The sequence below is a fragment of the Epinephelus lanceolatus genome, chromosome 1 (genome assembly GCF_041903045.1).
Source record: "Epinephelus lanceolatus isolate andai-2023 chromosome 1, ASM4190304v1, whole genome shotgun sequence".
Classification (NCBI taxonomy): domain Eukaryota; kingdom Metazoa; phylum Chordata; class Actinopteri; order Perciformes; family Serranidae; genus Epinephelus; species Epinephelus lanceolatus.
This window is the reverse complement of record NC_135734.1, coordinates 51,535,853-51,555,770: the sequence shown is the minus strand read 5'-3', so window position 1 is coordinate 51,555,770 and position 19,918 is coordinate 51,535,853. Positions and strand designations below refer to the sequence as shown.

The window sequence follows — 19,918 nt, the reverse complement described above, 5'->3', positions numbered from 1 at the left end:
AAAGAGCTCAGCCACTATTCAATTTAGTCCTCCTCACAGTGAGACGTCTGACAGACCCGCTGCCGTCATCAGTGTGATGTGACAGGCGGAGTGCATCCTTAAAGGATCATTCCTCCTCCTGACGAACAAACTCTGCAGAGCCCTCGCTCGTCCCTAGGTCAGCAATTATCCCCTTTGCTTTGATGCCGTGTGAATAAAACATTAGCTTTCTTTATCCGGCTAACGAGCTATAGTGCAGACACAAACCATTAAATCTTAAACACACTGCTCAGGGATAATGAGAGACATGATATAGAGGCGCCTTTTTTGAAGTGGAGGAGATGCGGGGCGCTGCCGCCTGAGGAGGAGACGCAGGCTGGTCACTCAAACACTAAATCAATGCTGTTTGAGATGAGACGAACGACACGCCGAGAGTTTTATTCCAAACTGAGACTTGAAGGCTTTGAACTGCACGACTTCTGACACAGGACGCACTGAACACAGCTGTGCTCCTTCATTCAGCTCGTCACACTGACACAATCACTGGCCGTGTATTATCGCACCATGTGATGATCAACAAATTGCTCTGTTGCCTTAACAGGCCAATCTATAATCACAGTGTCCAGCATCTAAATATAATCTGCTACTGTAGCCCTCACACACCAAATATGGCTCGGCTCACTAAGCCTGGAAAACCAATGAAAGCAGCCCGCTGCGCTGCAACTTCCCCTCTGGGTGACAACCAAGCATGCTGGAGGATACCGTCCAGTCCAAAACCTGTGGTTGCTAGGCGACATAGGGACACACCATCACAACATCAGGATGCTTTCTCCACAGCGATCAACAGACGCAGAGAGGACTTGCTCCCTTTTTGGAAACTTAAACCACCAAATTAGCTCCTTTTTTTCAGACTGTTCTCCTGGAGTTTGGGGAGTCGAGCAGAGGCTGTTTGGCTGTAATTATATGTGTCAAAGGTCAAATGGAAATTACACACTGAAATCCAACACCGACATGAAGGCATCAGGGAAGTAACAGCAAAGTATCCCTGCACATGGACAGACGGGAGTGTTTTCTCAGCTCAAACTGAGAAACACCACATCATGAATGGATTCATGGGAGCATATAATTTGGGACGTATGAATCAAAAAGCTTCGTCTGCTGTATGTTTAATTACATAGCAACATGGCCACCACCGTCCTGGTGCCAGTAAACCGATCGCGGCATGCTAGCTTACAGCTCGGGTGACTCATATGTTCTGGTGTATGTGTGTGTGTGTGTGTGTGTTTTTATCTTTGGTTGCCTCCTCCCTCCTGCGCTCTTAATACCAGTTTTCCACTGCTGCCCTGCCAGCTAACAGCTACAGAGCTGCGGGGGCTTACAGGGTGAGCCGCTCTGTTTTTAAACGCAGGACAGGACAGTAGAGAGGCAGACGACCGACAACACGAGCCCAGAGCATCAGAAATAAAAGTTTCGGCAACACGGTGATGTCTGTGGGTTTAAAGACCATCAGAAAGTAAATGTGGAAGGGGTCTATGAGGAGACGGAGGGGAAACTAATTGTAAAGAGAGAAGATGAGATGGAGAGCTGCTGATGTGGAAGAATGAGAGTGATAAAAAGAAAGAGGGCAGAGAACAGGGGAGGGACGGAGAGGAATGGAAATATAACAGGACGCCAGGAAGACAGTGAGGGCAAAGGAGAGAGAGAGACAGAGAGTGGACGACTGAAGACACAGAGGAGGAGACGATAATGAATTGAGAGGAGAGGAGAGGAGAGGAGAGGAGAGGAGAGGAGAGGAGTCGAGAGGAGTCAGTGGGGAGGAGAAGGGAAAGTTAGTTTTCCCACCAAAATGCCCCCGAGGGGAGCAGCCCTTTACAACAGCAAGCTACTGTCTCCATTCATCAAGAGGGGAGCGACTCAAACAGCGACTCAATGTGTTCTGACAACCACACACACACACACACACACACACACACACACAGGCTTTCTCTCTGTGTTCACATACAGCAACGCTCCCACAAATATGCATGTGTTTGTGTTTTCATAAGTTGATTCTTTTGTACCGACTCTCGTCAGACGCCAGAAAATGTTGCCGCTGCATGTTTCTGCAAACAGCTAATAAGTTAAGTTTTATACAAATTACAAAGTCGTGTTTGAGGCCAACAAACCTCTTAGTGAGTCATAGCTGTGTTTTCAGCGGCTTTTCAGGCACCAAATGTGGCTGTTTATGAGCAATGCTGTGCTGCTTCTCATCTCGGGACAGTGCCACAAGACGTGAATGTTGTTTACTGAGACATCTCTGTGTTTCCTGCTGAAGTAGCGCCACAACAAGTGGTTGAGTTTGACCAAATATCGTTTATTTTCCTGCCACAATAGTGCCACATAAAGTGATTGTTTTCTTTACCAAGGCATTGCTCTGTTCCTGCTGGGATAATAGCCACCAAGCGCGATTGTGTTTTTTACTGCAGCATCGCTGTATTTCCTGCTGAAATAGTGCCGCAGAGAGCGATTGTTTTTCATCCAGATATCGCATCTTTCCCTGCTGTGATAGTGACAGGAAAAAGTGATTGTTTTTTACTGTGACATCACTGGATTTCCTGCTGAAATAGCGCAACAAGAAGTCGTTGTGTTTTCACAAATATTGTTGCATTTCCTGCAGTGAAAGTGCCATAAAAAGCAATCGTTTTCTACCAAGACAGTGCATAATTTCCTGTTGTAATAGTGACACAAAAAAGCGATTGTTTTTACTGAGACATCTCTGTGTTTCCTGCTGAGGTAGAGCCACAACAAGTGGTTGTGTTTGACCAAATAAAGTTGTGTTTCCTGCCTTGATAGTGCCACATAAAGTGATTTCTTTAACCAAGGCAATGCTCCGTTCCTGCCGGGACAGTGCCACCAAAAGCTATCGTGTTTTATTGAGACATTTACTGTTGAAATATTGCCATAAAAAGCAATCTTTTTTTTTTACCAAGACATCGTGTCATTTCCTGCTGACATAGCTTCACATGAAGTGGTTGTTTTTACCAAATATTGTTGCATTTCCTGCAGAGATAGGGCCACAAAAAGCAGTTGTGTTTAACTGAGACATTGCCATGTCGCTGCATTTCCTGTGTTTCCCTCCTCACACTCTCTCTGTGACGTCAGGCGGTTCAGCAGAGCAGAGGGAGACCAGTGTTTTACCAAATAAACTGTTTGCTATCCAGGGTGGTACTGAGGGGCGATTTTACATGGAGAAAGACAAAGACATTGTGTGTGTGTGTGTGTGTGTGTGTGTGTGTGTGTGTGTGAGGGGGCTTACACAGAGTAATTAGCTGTGAATATCTCTCGTTTTAATCTGCATGCAAATACACAATCAAAATATTCACAAAGGAATATGCAACATATGCTTTTAGGCACACACGCCAAAACAAAGAAATATGTCCACATTATGTGTTCTCACACACACATACATACACACACACACACACACACACACACACACACACGTTTCTGGCCTCTTTTTCTGAGAACTACAGTACAAAAGAACTTTCAGCTACGTCAGTTATTTCCTGGAATGAAATACGGGGAAAAAGAAATGAAGGCGGTGAGCTCGCCTGCCAGCCCGCCCATCAGCCAATCAGCTAATTACACTGGTAATTGTGGTAATGAGGCTATGGAGAGTACTCATCTGTTGGCCACAAACCCCGTTCTTGCGGCCACTTCCATTAATAACAGTAGACGATAGCAGCGCCGCAGGGTCTCTCAGTCCCAGCAGCACCTGCATACAGATGCTGCAGTCACAAAGGTGCCACCTCTCGAGCCGCGGTCGATGCTGTGAATTATCACTGCGCTGTTGTCGCTCTGCCCCCGGAGAGGACTCGGCTACAACAATCAAAAAGTGTTTCCTCTCCTGCTCTGTAGGTATTTGGAGGTTGAAGCAAAGCTTTTTATTTATTCAGAGGCTGGAAAGTTTAAAATCATTCACTTTAAAAATGTTCAAAAAGGTTAAGACGTCCTCAGAGAGGAAAACACACCAGATTTCAAATTAGAAATCTGCTCTTGATCAAAGAGAATATGAAATCATTCGCCTGGACTGTTTTAGTAAAACCTTGATGGTGTTTTAACACCGTGACCATTCACACTCCACCAGTAGTGTGTGTGTGCGTGTGTGTGTGTGTGTTCACATACTGGTATTCCAGTGTGTCAGACTGGACTAAAGCACTTCTGTTTTTATGCATTACACAGTCAGTGTCATCACTAATCACCTGCGACTGCACCACAAGCTCCCTGACAGCTTTTCTCCACCTCACAGACTTTAAAGGGATAGTGCACCCAAAAATGAAAATTCAGCCATTATCTACTCACCCATATGCCGAGGGAGGCTCTAGTGAAGTTTGTGAGTCCTCACATCCCTTGCGGAGATCGGCGGGGGGAGCGGCTAGCACACCTAATGGCACACGGCGCCCCAGACTAACGTCCAAGAGCACAAAATTGAATCCACAAAGTATCTCCATACTGCTCGTCCGTAGTGATCCAAGTGTCCTGAAGCCCCGACATAAAAAGTTGTTTGGAAAAACTTCATCTGAACTCTGTTTTTAGCCTCATTGTAGCCTGTAGCTCTGACTGCTTCTCTGTGCTCCGCGCTCACGTGTCAGCCATTAGCCATTAGGTGTGCTAGCCGCTCCTCCCGCTGATCTCCGCAAGTGATGTGAGGACTCTAAAACTTCACCAGAGCGTTCCTCAGCATGAGGGTGAGTAGATAATGGCTGAATTTTCATTTTGGGTGCACTATGCCTTTAACCCTCTTCCACAAAAATTAGCAGATTTTTTAAATGTGGGAAAACCAGTTAAATTAGCCTCTCTCTCAGACTCAGTGTTGACTTTAGAAATTTGAACGATGTTGGAGCGCTGATTGGACAGAGACGGACGCAGCCTGTAATCGCATCGCGCCAGCAAACGCCCTGTTTCCACCGAACAGTTCAGTTCAGTTCAGTTCAGTTCAGTTCCCACAATGAGAAGTTGTGGATGGTACCAACAGAACGGTTCCTTAGCATCCCCATGTTTGGTCCCCCTAAATGCACAAAGCTGCTATTTTTAAATATCCCATGGAGAGAGACTCTCACTGCAGCCTGTTCTATTTTGTTGTGAAAATGTGGGCGTGCAGCCTCGTTCTGTGGACGATAAACCAGGTGCAGACTTCCATCTGTGTCACCGCTGATGAGGAAATACAGCGAGTGCTGGACGGAGCAGTGAGTGACAACAGCCCCGCCCACATTTAAGAGGACTGTCTGAACACACCGAGGGTCTAGGTACCATGTCTGAAGGCTTACTGCTGGTTCCAAAGGTGCTGGACTGAAAGGGTTTGGTGGAGACCAGGGTAAAGAGGCTAAAATTAGCGCCTCCACCTGGGTGTTGTATTTCCATCACTGCTGATCGTTGCTGAAGCCGATAAATACTTGTGACTACTGCAGAGTCATCTGTCTCTAACTCTGTATACATTTCTTCACACACAACAAAATTCCATGACTTTTCCAGGCCTGGAAGAGGTGACTGTGGGACCCTGGACTATTTTATTTGACAACTGTCCAACAAACAAGAATATGACCAAACATTTACATCCTTAATTCACACATGAGCCTTGAATGAAGACATGATGTCAAACTAACCTTAAAAAATGAATCTCTATGATGAAACAATTTGTATCAATGGGAGAATATATTTCCCGTCTCTGCCTCTCCTCCTCTAAGCTTGCTGTCCTGCCCACCTGGCTGAGAATCCACAGCTCGACGCCATATGAATGGATAATCGCTGGTGTATTCACTGACGGGGCCCAGACCGCTCAGCAAAAGGTGAATGGGCAGGCGGGCTGTCACGGAGCTCGAGACCTCTCAAACTCCGGCCGATTTTCATAAGAAAAGGCCATTAGTATGAGTGCAACGCCAAGCACAAAAATTGATTTGGCCTTTCGCTCCACAACCTTGAGTGCTGACCTTCCAAATACCGGAGGGGGGACTCACATCTAAAGAAAAGGGGAAGGACGGCGGATGCGGGAAAAGTGTTTAAATCTGTAATGGAGGAAAGAGCAGGAGAGCGGCGGTGAAATTAGAAACAGAGGGGAAGTAAACAAACTCTGTGAAGTTGTAGAGACGGAGCCGACAGTCCAAAAGCAAAGTAAGAAGGAGGCGTCGAGTCTTTCACAAGGACGGTTGGACAGGACTGTATGGATCACACCGCCCAGATACAATCTGTGACCTTTCTTTTACAGGAAAGTAGACTTTCCCAAAAGGTGATTCTGCTGCTTCTGAGGTCATGATCTGCTCCTCTGTTCACGCCTCCCTTCATCTCTCTGAAAACCACCTCCAGCCTGTCCTCTATCTCTCCTCCTCTCTCTTCATTGTTCCTTCCCTACCACTTCTCTGCCCACGCTGTCAGCTCCTATTGGCTCTAATAGGAGGCCCCCGGCTTACAGTGTGACAGATATAATCAGGTTTGGAAGAACAGCTTCAGCCTGTGGGACAAATGGAGAGCGAGGAGGAGCGACAGAGGAGGAGGTGAAAATGGTGATGGCAAGAGTGAGAGGAAGACGAGCAGCTGGATGCAACATAAAGAGAGGGGGAGGAAGAGGAGGAGGAGCTTCATTGATGAATGAGGAGAAGCAAGTGAGGACAGATCAGGAGGAGAAACGAGGAGTGCCAAAATCAAAAGAAGAGGATGATGGTTAAATTAACCCTTTAAAAACAGACGCTGTGAGAGATCCTGTTTAACCCTTTAAAGCTATGGAATCAGTCCGCCACTGCATCTGTTGGTATTTTTGCTTATTGTGATGTCATTTCTTGGCGTGTTTTCAAATGTTCAATATGCCTAAGATCTGTACAACCTAAAAGTTAAAAAGTTATGTGAGTTAATAAACAAAATAATTAATAAAAGTATTGAAATGATGTCATAAATGAGCAAAATTACAAAAATCCAACACGTTTTCTCGTCAGATTTTGTAAAATAAACACAGAAAACATATAAATCCAAAAAATTTCTAACTGTAGAAACATGACGAAAAAATATGAACGGTCAATATGATATTTGAACTGACTTTTTTTTTAGTTTTTGAGATATGATCATTTTTAGGAGCAGAGTGCAAAACAGTTTTGACAGTTTCATCTGCAGCAGAAATATTTCCTCAGCGCCCACATTTGTATTCATGTCCCTAAAATCTGTAAAACCTAAAAGCCAACAGGTTATGTACGTCAATGACCCACAATAACTGATTTAAGCATTTGACTTGTGTGCAACTGACATTCCTATCGACCTGCTTCTCTGGTGCCTCCGCACATTTTCACGTTTTCTGGACCCCTTGTAGAATAACGTCATGACATCACTGCAAGTTGACAACGTAATGGTGCAAACGAGAGGCCTTTGCTCTCTGCTGCAGAAAGATGAACGCTCTCTTGTAGTTTTTATTTTAGATCGATTTTAAACAGGATCATGTGAACAACAATCTCCCGCAGCCATGACAGGTCAATACTGCAGCGTCACCACACGTCTCTTGGACCGCTTGTAGCATGATGTAATGATGTCATTGCACACAAATAACATGACGGCTTGAAAGAAGGACGTTTTAACTTTCTGTTGCAAAGACGAATTAATGCTGTCGCTCCATTTTTTTTTAAATTTTAGATCGATTTTAAACAGGATCATTTAAACAACGACCCTCACGGCCGCCCGCAGGAAGTCTGTTTCCACAGAGTTAAATGAATCTAAAATAAGAAGAACATTCATTCTTCTTGCAGCAGAGAACTGAGGCGTCTGCGTTCCCTCTCATCACGTCATTACCTGATGTTACTTTACCTAAATGTTGTATTTCACTGTAATTACACCGTGTTTCCCCGTAATGTCTGCAGGAGATCGTTATTTGCATAGTCCTGTCTATATCGATCTAAAACAAAGACAATAAAAGCGAGAGCATTCTTTTTTCTGCAACAGGAAGCTAAGGTTTCTGTCGTCCGTGTCATCACATTGTAACTGCGTAATGACATCATTGCACCACAAATATGTGCAGCGCAAAACTGCACAAAAACAGATGTTGGCGCCAGAGAGATGAATGATCAATCTGTCACAACACTGTTACACTGGGCTCATGACAATGAGCATATCTCAAAAACTAAAACTTAAATAGTTCGAATAACTTCTGGAGTGTTTAGAAATAATTTGTGTTTCTATATTTAAAAACCACTTTTGGATCAATATGGTTTGTGTGTTACACCAGATTTCTGTATATTTTATGACAATTTCAATACTTATTTCAATTATTATGATTTACTGACTTGCATAACCTGTTAGCTGAGGTTGTACAGATTTTAGGGACATGAAGCGTTTGAAGCTACTCCAGGAAATGACGCACCTGGCGCACCTTTTGCAGACTTTACAGGGTTTAAAAAAAACAAGCCTCCACACCCATGTTTTATTTCCATCTCCACCGTCTCAGATGAGCCAGGCAGCTGACCCGATGGGTCGTGTATCAACTGTCACAAGAAATACACGTCATACTCCTTTAAATTCCCAGACAGAACACACAAGGCGTCTGTTGGGTGCCAGCGAGCCACGTCCAGTCAGCCCCAATCAGCTGAGATCCTGCAAATAAGCTCTGCTCAGTCATCTGTGAACTCGACAAAAACATTATGAACAACTGAAGAGCGGTTTGTACCCAGAATCAAATCTGCCGTCTGGAAACACAGCGAATAACTGCTGCTGTGAAATCAGACAAAACCAACGTATGTGGACGCCTGTCTCTCTGCGGCGCAGCCGACCTGCCTCGTGTGGAGGCTTTATTAGGGCGGTGCGGGGATATTTTCATGCTGCTCATCACTCGGGAACATGATTGATATGATCTGATGTGATTTGACAGGGATGGAAGAAAGGAGTGAGGGAGGAACGGGTGTGGAGGGAGAGATTGGACTTAAAAGCAAAAGATGGAGGCCGGGGGGAGGAGGGGGGGCAGGCGATAGGATATGAAAGACTGGAATGTGATGGAGGGAAATAAAGGAGGGGAGAGAAGGATAGAGGAATGAGAGGAGAAGAAAGAGGGGATGGATGAACAGCAGGATGGATAGAGCAACGACTGGTTGGAGATGATGTAAGGAAGGCGGAGGACAGGAAGGAAGGGAGCGTACACTGTTAGGGTTGAGCCTGAAGGAGTGAGAGAAGTGGGAATGGATGGAGGGAGGAGAGGAAGGATGGAGTGATAACATTTAGGTGTGAAAGCAAGTAGAGAAAGTGCGTCTGGAACAACAAGGGAGGGGTGGAGGGAAAGAGATGGGGAAGGAGGAGTTAAATTTGTTCAGGCTAGAGGAGAGTATGGTCGGAGAAGAGGAAGACATTAAGAGAGGATGAATAGAGAGGAGAAACAGCAGAGGCAGGAGAGAGGGGGGAGGAGGAGGAGTAGGAGAAGAAGGGTAATGCTACTAAAGCCTCCTATTCAGATATGACGCTACATATATTATAGAAAATTGGCCATCGTGGAAAATGCAGAGCAATTAAAAAAGGGCATATTGCTGTGAATGGCTTCAGATGGGCGCCGCCGCGGGGCGGGTTCTGAGCTATGGCGCACGATCGCATCATTTCAGGGACATATTTTTTAGGGAAATGGTTCCTTTCTGATTGTTCTCGGAGTTCATCTGGAGTCAACCCACTCACTGAGGCTGAGGAAACTGTACCTGACCCCGACGCTCGCTCATCTCCTGGCTGGCTCTCTGTTACAGCTGCGACTACACGCACATGTTTGTAAATGTGTCATAAACTCAGATGTGACGGTGGAATCTGGGGCGCCGTCAGCCTCCATTAGGTGGAGTTGTGTTGCTACCTCCTCTCCCCTTGGACTCTGAAACTTCACCTGAGCCTCCCTCGGCATATGGGTGAGTCCACTCATCATTGTCAGAAAGGACCCGCCTCTCAAGCCATTTTTTTTTGTCAACTCGAGGCGTACAGGTTGCTCCAGCAAAAACGCCTGGTGCTCAGCGATGCAAAAACAGCGAGCAAAACGCTTCACTCTCTGATATCCTTTGTAACGCCCAGCGCTAACTTCACATTCTTCTGTCACATAGATACATCCTGACTTTTCCTAATTTAATGAGAACTGCTTATGAACCGTATTTTGAACTGATGACATGTTTCAGAGGTTCGCTATAGAAAAAGACTTCCGATCAAGGTTTGAGAGAGCTCAGCTGTAAAATATGGTCACATACAGTGGAATATTACTGTGGTCTGTACTTTTAATGCAACATCCCAAAAAGTATTTTCTGGTGTAACAGGAAGTTGGACCTCGCTGGGTCAAACTGAGCTCAAACAATAAGGAAGCCAATTTTAGCCAAAACAGATTCATGGAGTCAGCTGACCTACAAAGGGAAGAGGTGGTGATTCTGGGACTCACCTTGACAATGTCACCCAGGTAAACATCCTCCATCTTGTTTGGCACTGTCATCTGGAAGATCCGACCCACTACCGCCGAGGAGTCCGGGAAGGCGGTGGGCGCGGCCGTGTTCTGCTGAGTCGCCGCAGGCTCACCAGTGTCTCCAGCAACAACCTCCATCGCCCGGATACCTTCCGTCACTTCCTGGAAGTCCCGAAGGAGCGAGGAGTGCATGGAGGCCTCCAGGTCGCTTCTCCTGTCTACGTCACTCTCTCCACCTCCTTCCATCAACACCATCTCTCCCAGCACATCGATCTCCACGTCTGCACGGACCGGCTGAGGGAGCCAGCCCGCTACGGCCAGAAGCAAACCCAGCAGCAAGGCTCTAGTCCTGGGTAGTCTCACATCGAGGCCCCTGCTCGCCCCGAGGCGTCCCCAACTTAGTTTATTACGCATTCTTTTCCTTTTGTGGGCCTGTCAGTGATGCAGAAACAAAAATAAAAAGGAGGATGTCCAAGTGGGAGGGGGGGGACTTAGGGGGGAGCATGCACCCCCGACAGATCGAGCAAATCCCTCCTTTCAAATCTCCCTCCCTCCCTCTCCTTCTCCGCCCACTCTTCTGCCGAAAAGCTCTCCTGCTCGCCAGGCACCGGGCAAGAATCTTCCCACCTTCTTCTGTTCCACCTCCTCCTCCTCTTTTGTCCTCTTTTCCCCCTCCCTTGGCTTTATTCTTCCTCTTCCACTCGGCCTTTTGTGCTCACCCCTCAGAGGTTTCGGAGCCCCATTGTGCCGAGCACCTTTGAGATCTGTGAGGAGACAGACAAGAGATAGAAAGACAGAAGGCATGGTTAGGAGAGCAGGGCAAACATCCAGCTTCTAACCGCTCCGCACTCAGTCTCGTCACAAACACCTCGACTTAAAGCGCCTCGCACTGAATCAAAAGTCAATCCCCTTGATAAGTTCAGCCCCTTAAACTGATTCGTGCCACGCAAATCTCATTGTCGATAGAAATCCATCATGAAGGGGGGGAGGGGTGGTGAGGAGGGGGATAATATCATCAATGCTGTGGAGTAATCTGATTAGTTCTTACAACAATTCTGGCTCTCACTTTCACCCTCGCTCCTCTCACAAGCTCTCACATCTCTTTTTTCAGACCATCGGTGGGTCATTCAGCAGCTTCAGAATGGAAGAGCTCCAGGGAACGGAGTGAGGGAAAGAGACGTGATGGAGAGACTAAGATGGATGGATGGAGGGGGGGAGAGTGAAGGTGATATACGGTGGGACTTTGGATTAGCCAACAATGCCGAACCAGTCAAAGCTTTCTCGGAAGCGCTAATGAATGCATGCCTTCTCTATTGTGAGAGGGGTCAAACTGAGTGTGTGTGTGTGTGTGTGTGTGTGTGTGTGTGTAGGTGTGTGTGTGTAGAGGGTGAAGAAAGAGCGGAGAGAGAGGGATAGAAAGAGGGAGAGAGCATGTGCTGGTGTTTGTGTCCATTGTCGGTGTGGAGGACTGAACTCAGGGGTTTGTTATTCATACAGCTCTTTCTTGGAGGAGAGGATCCCCTCCTGTGCAAGTGTGTGTGTGTGTGTGTGTGTGTGTGTCACGGTACAAGTGATTTCCCCCGAGGGCTTTCGTTAAAGAGATGGACAGAAAGCAGAAAGAAAAGAATGAAAGCAAAGGAGAAAGAAAAAGAGGGAGAGAGTCCCCGCTGTGACTCCATTTTGCCCAGTCGCAGATGCCCGCTGGAGAAAGTGAAATCACCGCAGGAACTCCCTGGCAACAACAACACAAGGCCTCCCAGGTAGCTTTTGACCAACTAAAAAGACTCTTTGTTGCCGCTGCCTCGCCCTTGCCATGCATCACCTTTGGACAAAACTTTGTTTTTAATCACGAGTACCACTGTGTCGTCTCCCCGCTGCGCCAGCTTTTATCCAGAGAGAGTCAGGAAGCAGAGCAGAACAGTTTCTTTCTTCGCTCTGAAACTTCACAATTTCTTACCTTTCCAGCTTTGTGGAAGATTTTCACACTTTGAACTTTGTTTTTCATTGATGCCACCCTGGAATTATTTCTGCGCACTATTTGGAAAGTTTTACCTCTCGAAAGTAGTCCAAGATGGCTGCCAGGGATAAACTCCATCCCTTTCATGTCGGCTACCTTCAACTGCTTTGCCGGGGGCAACATCCCTCCTGTTTCCCCTTTCCCCTTATTGCTGCTTCACTGTTGTTCAGCCTGTCATCTGTTTCATGTTTTCATTGCTTCTCTCCGTCTCTCAGGATGTCTTTTGTCTCGTCTACCTCGCTCAGCTTTCTCTTTCCAAAAACAGTTTCTTCCTGTCCTCTCCTTCCTCCACAGGCTTAAGGCACATCACACCTTCTCTCTCAAATCTCTAAAACCTTCAAGGCTTCTTTTTTTCTCCTCTCCTCCACTCAGTCACCTATCAAAAACACCGCCTGTCTATTCATCGCGTGACAAAAGGGCTGATGATGGCGGGGGAGTGTCGCTATGAGAGAGCCCGCTGAGCTGTCTGTGCTGCGGGATAAAGAAGCGCTGTCAACACAGAGAATGAGGGACACACACAGACGGAGAGGTAAAGAGAGGCCGAGAGGGACGAGAGAGCTTCTACTCAGAGCGGGACGGAGAGCTGTCATTACCTCGACACCTACAACACCGCCCCCCAACACACTCCACCCACTGATCACTCTGACACACACAGACTGACGAGGGAGGAGGCAGACATGAGGCCCGTTTACACCGCCTGTTCAAGGAGGGAATTTCCAACATGTTCTCATCCCTGTCGTCACATATCACTGCTTTCTCAGCAGACTTTGACGCTTACATGCTACACGCTACATGCTAGGTATCCTCCTGCGTCTGCTATCATAGTTTGACGCTACAATGATACAGAAAACTAACAGCGAGCTCCCGGGTGAAAGTCCAGGGTTTGTTGGATCGGTCCACTGCCCCCCTTCTGACGCCCTACAGGGACTTTCCTGCTCCTTATGTTATGTCAGTTTTCTGTGTCTATGCAGCTGAATAAAACATTTCAGACGAACATGAAAGTGACGAACAGAGAGAGAGGAAAGGAAAAAAGACACGATGTCAGACAAACACACCTGTCCTGCCGAGTGCCTTCTGATTGGTCCAAAACATCAAAGCTCTACCGCTAAGAGATGCTGTTACACATGCCTGACAAGTTACAGCAAAGAGTTTTGTTTTTGTGTGTCCAGCTCTGCTGCGATCCATGAACGGCTAAAAGAGTTAACCTAAGGAAGCTGGGGCCAGTGGGGGGGGGGGCATGTGTGAGTGTGTGTTTTTGTGGGTGTGTCGGCTGAAACTAGTTCACCGGGTGCCATGGTGACACCTTTGTTCTGAACAAGCACTTAACGATGTCTGTGTGACTCTCCTCTGATTGGCCGGGGTCTTTCAGAGCCTCTGGCTGCTCTGCAATTACTGAGCCAGTAACTGCAGAGATTTATGGGCTCTGAGGGACGACGGTCCGGAAGGCTTTCCCACATGTTGATCATGTTCGGGCCGTGTGGGCGGAAAGATCGGCAGGGAAATTAAAAGCCACTCAAATCTAAGCTTCGCATTCATTTCGGGTGGTGAGATGAACTAAGGGACTGTTCATTACTTATGAGGGGAGGGGGTGCAAAAAGGGGGAGGCATGTCAAATAAATGTTTTAAGCGCTGGGCAGGGATACATGTTTTTTTTTTATTTCTAGGTTATTTTTTATTCTTCTTTCCTTTTTACGGTGTAATACAGTGATAACAGAATGAGTGAAGACAAGTGCGGGGACATGATTCATTTTATCATGAATTACTGCAGATTTTTAAAATAAAGAAGCCTTCCAGACTTAATTTCTATTGATTTATTTACTTTTCCCCTTTTATTGTGTAATATGGTGACAAAAGAAAAAGTCAAAAGGAGTGCAGGGAAATTATTTTTATTTATTTTATTAACAGTTACCGCAGGTTTTTAAAGAAAACGAGCCTTTAAAACTTAATTTTCATTTATTTATTTTCCCCCATGTATTGCAAAATACAGTGAGAACAGTCCCTTAAAGAAAAGCACTTATTTAGAAAATATTTTTTGCCAATGTGACTTCTCTCTTATGAGCTGCAGTGAGCACGCTCCTCTGATTTACTGCTGTTGGTCGAACAGTGAACGTCACACTGTATTCGTCCCGACTCAAACTGAAGCAGAGGAGCAGGTAAGCTGAGCAGCGTGTTCAGAGACAAACCTTTTCTAATTGGCTTCATGTTGTATTTGCTTCACAGAACCAGGGATAATTAACTGGGTGTACGCGTCGGACTAATAGAGTCGCTTTCTGACTGAATACAGTGGGAACAGGAAACAGTGACGGCTCACTGGAGAGCTTGAAAGTAGCTGAATACAAAATGAAGTCACTCCTCAACTCTCCTGCTGGATGGTTTTACAAATCCAAAAGTCAATGCAGCGCTGAGGCCTTGTCTTGTTTTTCACTGTGTTTTTTAGTAAGCTGATGATTTTCCTGAAAAAACTAAGAGAGAGAGAGAAATAAAAAAAGATCCTGGAGGTTAATTTATTTTTTCTAAAAACCACAGCAGCTGCAGCGCTACGAGAAATGAGGCAACGCTGTGCAAAACAACCCCAGAGTAATGGAAGTGTAATGGCAGCAGACTAGTTAAGAACACGGAGCATTTCAAAGTGAGACGTCACATCAAAACACTTGTAAAGGTAAAAAGATGGAGGCGAACGTTCAAGAGTGAATAACAGACTGTTACATGTCGGCTTCAGACAATAAGGTTTCACATCAGTGGCTGCCATCTTGGGATAACCAGATGATTTACAGAAAATCAAAGAAGAAAGACTGGTTTCTGCAACACAAACTCGGCTCACTGTCTCTGACACATTCATGTCTAATTTCAATTCTTTCTGGCCTTTAAAAATAACTCAATTAAAACAATCTTTCTTTAACTGAAAGCAAACCACCCAGGCAGATTCAATTTGTGCATTACACAACATAGCTGTGTGTTTTGTTGACACTCTGCTACACAATTAAGAGAACATTAAAACAAACCACACATCAGTCTTGTGAGTTTCTTGCAACCGTCTTTGGACTTGGTTCAAAACACAACAGGAAGTATAATCTGATTACAAACAGTAATCCAGTACAGACGTGTGTTCTCCTCGGCTGGACTCACTGATGACTTTAACTTTATGTCGTCTCTTTGAGACTGTACACGAGCTGCTGCCCAGTGACAAAAATAAATATCCAGACACGACACCAACGCCCCTGCAGCTCATCTCCACTATCAGGTAGCCAGCACGTCTTATAAATAAACAGTTAATGAGACACTTGCGTGCCTTCACCTCCTCTCTTCCTCTGCAGGGTATTGAATGGACTTGGACAGAGAAGTGGGGGAGAGGGCAGAGGAGAGGGGGCGGCTGTGGGATTTCGGGGATGAGACACTGAGCTAAAAGGAGATTTGAGATCCGATCATTTGTTATCAGTTACAGAACACAATGTGAAACACGCTCTGTGAGAGCTATAGTTAGCAAAGAGCAGATGCACTTCCTATTTTGTGTTAATAACAGGGTGGATGTCGCGCCCTGCCGCGGGTCCAAAGATAGTTTCATGCCTCGATACACTGCGACAGTTAGAGCTTACACTGTGATAATAACAGTGTGATACCACACTCTCTTTAATGTAGAGTCACAGTCTGTGCTGCATTTGTAAACAAATATCTGATGTGTCTCTGAACACACAGATGTCGACATCATATGTTTCTATAAACCATGAACACGTTACAATTGCACATTTCATACGAATCATATCAGCGTTTCTGAAGTGATGTAGTGTGTGAGCTGACTGTCATCAGGAGGTGGAGGGGATGGTGGGTGGCGTGACAACAAGGCGAGAAGCCTGCCAAGCTGCAGACCACTGTTCAAGAACAACAACCAACAAAACTTGTTATTTTTGGAGTCATTGCTGAGTTTCCGGCATCTTTTTAGCCACCAAACTTGAGTGTTTTTTAGTGACCCGTTGCTGTTTTTCCGCCGAGGATAGTGGCACTAAAAGTGCGCAGAGATGGCGCTATAGAGTTGCTATGAAGTCCCTTCTTTACACCACCTTTGCATTTTTACACAGAACCAAACAACAATGCTATCATGTCGCTCCAGTGTGAGATTGTAGACAACATGCCGGCATCACAGAAGCAAAGAAGTGTGACATGTAACACAACAGCGTCGGCCTCTAGTGTGACAAATAACAGACACGTTAGCAGCGCTTAATAAACAATAACAGTGACATTAACATGTCAATAACAACTATTTACCATCTCTGTTATATAGCCTCTGATCCCATCCTCAGTGTTTTCCCAATTTGTGGACACTGCTCTTCTTCTTTGAGTTAGCTGCTAACTGCTATCAGCTGCTTTTTAAATCTCCCGTGGTGGGTTGCACGCATAACATGTCATCAAAACTTCACACTAGTCCTGTCCTGCTGGCTGTCCCATTTACACAGACGTCATTTTGCCGCTGTAACAACTTTCCATGCCACCTTAAAGGCAAGACAACTCTGCCCCCCCTTTCCAGATTGTACCTTTTATACAGAGCAGCGAGTCGGCATAACAGCGTGAAATTCCAACCTAGAATGGGCAGTTGAAGATGAAGACATTGGTGCTTTTCCAGCCATGATTTTGCCACAAAAAGGTGATATTTCAAACCAAAGCATGTTCTTTTCCTGAACGTAACCACGATGTATCAGCTGCATGATAATGTACAAATGTTAACATATCTTTGGTTTGCAAAAACATACAATCCTGACATTTATTCTGTCAATTGTTTTGCTGAACTTTGATGATTCAGTGTGAAGCAGCTTTGTGAATCTGCCGCAGTGCTGAAACCATGAGTTCATTAATCACCTGAGAATCAACAGTCAGCAACAGTTCTGTTGGATCTGCTGCTTTCTTCTGTTTCACATCGTTGTGAATTGAATGTTTTTGGGTTTCAGAGTCTTGGCCGGCTCATCTGGTTTTTGAGAACTTGCAAAAAGCATGTTTCAATATTTATGTCAGACGAGCTGAGATATAAGAATATTGTGTACCGACAAAATCCCCAATTACCCCCAGAACCTGTGATCCTTCACTTACAGGAGACTACGCTCCTATAACACATTTCACCCTTCCCCACAAAGTGGTGACAGCCTGTGCTCCTTTCTCCCCTTTTTTTTTTGTTTGGGTGGGGATAAAGGCGACATCCTGGGTGGCATCCTGAGACTTGAGAGAGACTTTAATGCTGTCACTGGGGTATGATGAAAAGGAGGTGATGGAACGGAGGATGGGGACAGGAGGAGGGAGCTTTGAAAGCACCAAAGGTAAAATTTCTCGAAAGGCTTTGATTCCTTCCCTTGGGAGAAAAAAAAAGCTGTACCCACGGCGGTTGGGAATTCAGGTATCAAACACACACACACACACACACACACGCAGAGTTTCTGACTTAATAAGGTGAGTAGGCTGTGAGGATTTTGCATTAACTCAACAGAGCAGCAAGAAGTCCAACACCCCAGACAGCTGCTTAAATCCAAACGCAGCACACGGCGAGGTGCGAGGAGTACCTGCGCCCTGGACGACATCCTGGAACTAAAATCAGTCTGAACAGTAGTAAAAGTGCCTGCAGAAAACTCTGAGGAAACTCCTTCCCTGGAATTCACCTCAGTCACCGGTGAGGACACAGAAACGCCACTCAGCGGCCAATTACAGGAGGAGGAATTCCCACGTGGGAGCCAATCAGACGCATCTTGTCAAAGACGAGACCTTGGCACTTTAAAGTTTACTCCTCACTCGATCTCGCTTTCACTCCACCTTCTCCCGCTGTCACCTTTCAATCCCCCAAAGTCGCAGCTGATGCCTCTATTATTGGCGCCGACAGGACGAGAGCGGCCTGAGAAACAGAAGGAGAGGTGGGGGAGGGGAGGGGGAGGGGGAGGGGTCTAAAATGCTCACATTCCTGAGGAAGTTCCCAGACTGACAGGTGACACTGACGCCGTGCACGATGCAAATGTTACCACTATCAGACACACACTTTCAGACGCAGATAAACACAGTGAGTCCTCCTCCTAATCTGCACGCTTGCAAATATTATTCAGCGTCCTGGCAGAGAAGCGGCGTCTCTGAGCGGCGGACAGGTTCAAGACACCGCAGGTTGTGTGTGCGTTGCAGCCAGATTACAAAACGCTTTGCCTTTACAATAAGATTTAGATATTTAGTGCAGAGATTTCAGGCGTTTAGCCGGCGCGCTCATCCAGAGGAGGGTGAGATTATGCTTCGGTGTGAGGATGGAAGAATCAGCATTGTTCCTTTGTCGTGTTTGTGTGGGAGACAGACAGAGAGAGGACATGTGATCATTTAGGACTCATTATTGGCTGCTTATGGATGAATCTCACCACAGCAGCATCAGTCCGTCCACTCTGCGTCTCAAACACACTTTAAAACATTTCAGCAGATTCAGATTCACAGTGACATCAGTAATCATCTTGGCTGCAGTCTGAACGAGACGATCCAGCTCCAGTGAAACACGACACACTCCCAGAAATACAGTCACAACGACACGCCACCGTCCAGAGTGAATCTGCTTCACTGTGAGCTGCGACTGAGGCAGGCGGGCGGCCATATGTGCGAACATACGGCGGAGAGGAGAGGGTCTGTGTGTCACGCCAACGCTGAACCAGCTCAGCCCCAAAACACTCCAACGACCCAGTGAGTCATGAACCATGTTCACACAGGAGAGGAGAGGAGAGGAGAGGAGTTAAAACAGGGTAACAAGTAGTGAGGACAGAAGAACTGAGAGGAAAGAGGAGACAAGGAGAGGAAATATGTAGTGAAGAAAGAAGGAGAGGTAATGAGAGGAGAGGACTGGAAAGGAAAGGAGGGAAGGAAAGAGCAGAGGCAAACAGTCTTGGTGACCCAGGTAAGACCACAGAGGAGACCACAGAGGAGACCACAGAGGAGACCACAGAGCAGCAGGAGTCAGAGCTCCTTCAGCAGAACAACAAACACCGACGTAACAGAGATGAAAAACAATCGTGTGATAAAAGCAGAATTCTGAGGAGCGAGGAGAACAACAGCTTCACATCCAGCTGACAGAGCAAACACCTCCTGCTGGAAGGTTCCGGACGCTCCTCCTTCGCCCAGCTGTGACGGATGAGCCGCTCAGACCTGCGTGTGACTGACAGTCGGAGGCAGATGTGAACCTGCCTCATAAAACACACAGAGTCCTGTGAACACCCAGAGGAGCCAAAACATACACACACACACACACACACTGAGACGTGCAGATGTGCGATCAGTCTGGATGATCTCAGACACATGATGTTAATGTGCTGATCATGGGATTTACATTTGATTCAGCACCCACTGGTTCCTGGGGTTCACCAGAGGAAAAAGTGACAGGATCACTGAGGCGTGGATGTTTTCTGAACTCCAGATGTACAAAGACACATCAGGGAAACTGTGACCTGACATACGGTAGGTGTGGCGGCTCTTCCGGACCTCCCAACGCTCCGAAAACACACCGGGAAGCT

General features: G+C 46.3%; 1 protein-coding gene across 3 annotated transcripts in view; it reads right to left on the bottom strand.

The window, feature by feature from the left end:
- dag1 (dystroglycan 1) overlaps nucleotides 1–19,918 on the bottom strand; it is a 74,533-nt gene that overhangs the window by 19,980 nt on the left and 34,635 nt on the right. For all 3 annotated transcript variants that reach the window (XM_033625928.2, XM_033625927.2, XM_078171970.1), the window contains one exon: nucleotides 10,376–11,160. In XM_033625928.2, coding sequence (XP_033481819.2) covers nucleotides 10,376–10,810 — 435 coding nt within the window. In that variant the 5' untranslated portion in view covers nucleotides 10,811–11,160. The remainder of the gene's footprint in view (nucleotides 1–10,375; nucleotides 11,161–19,918) is intronic.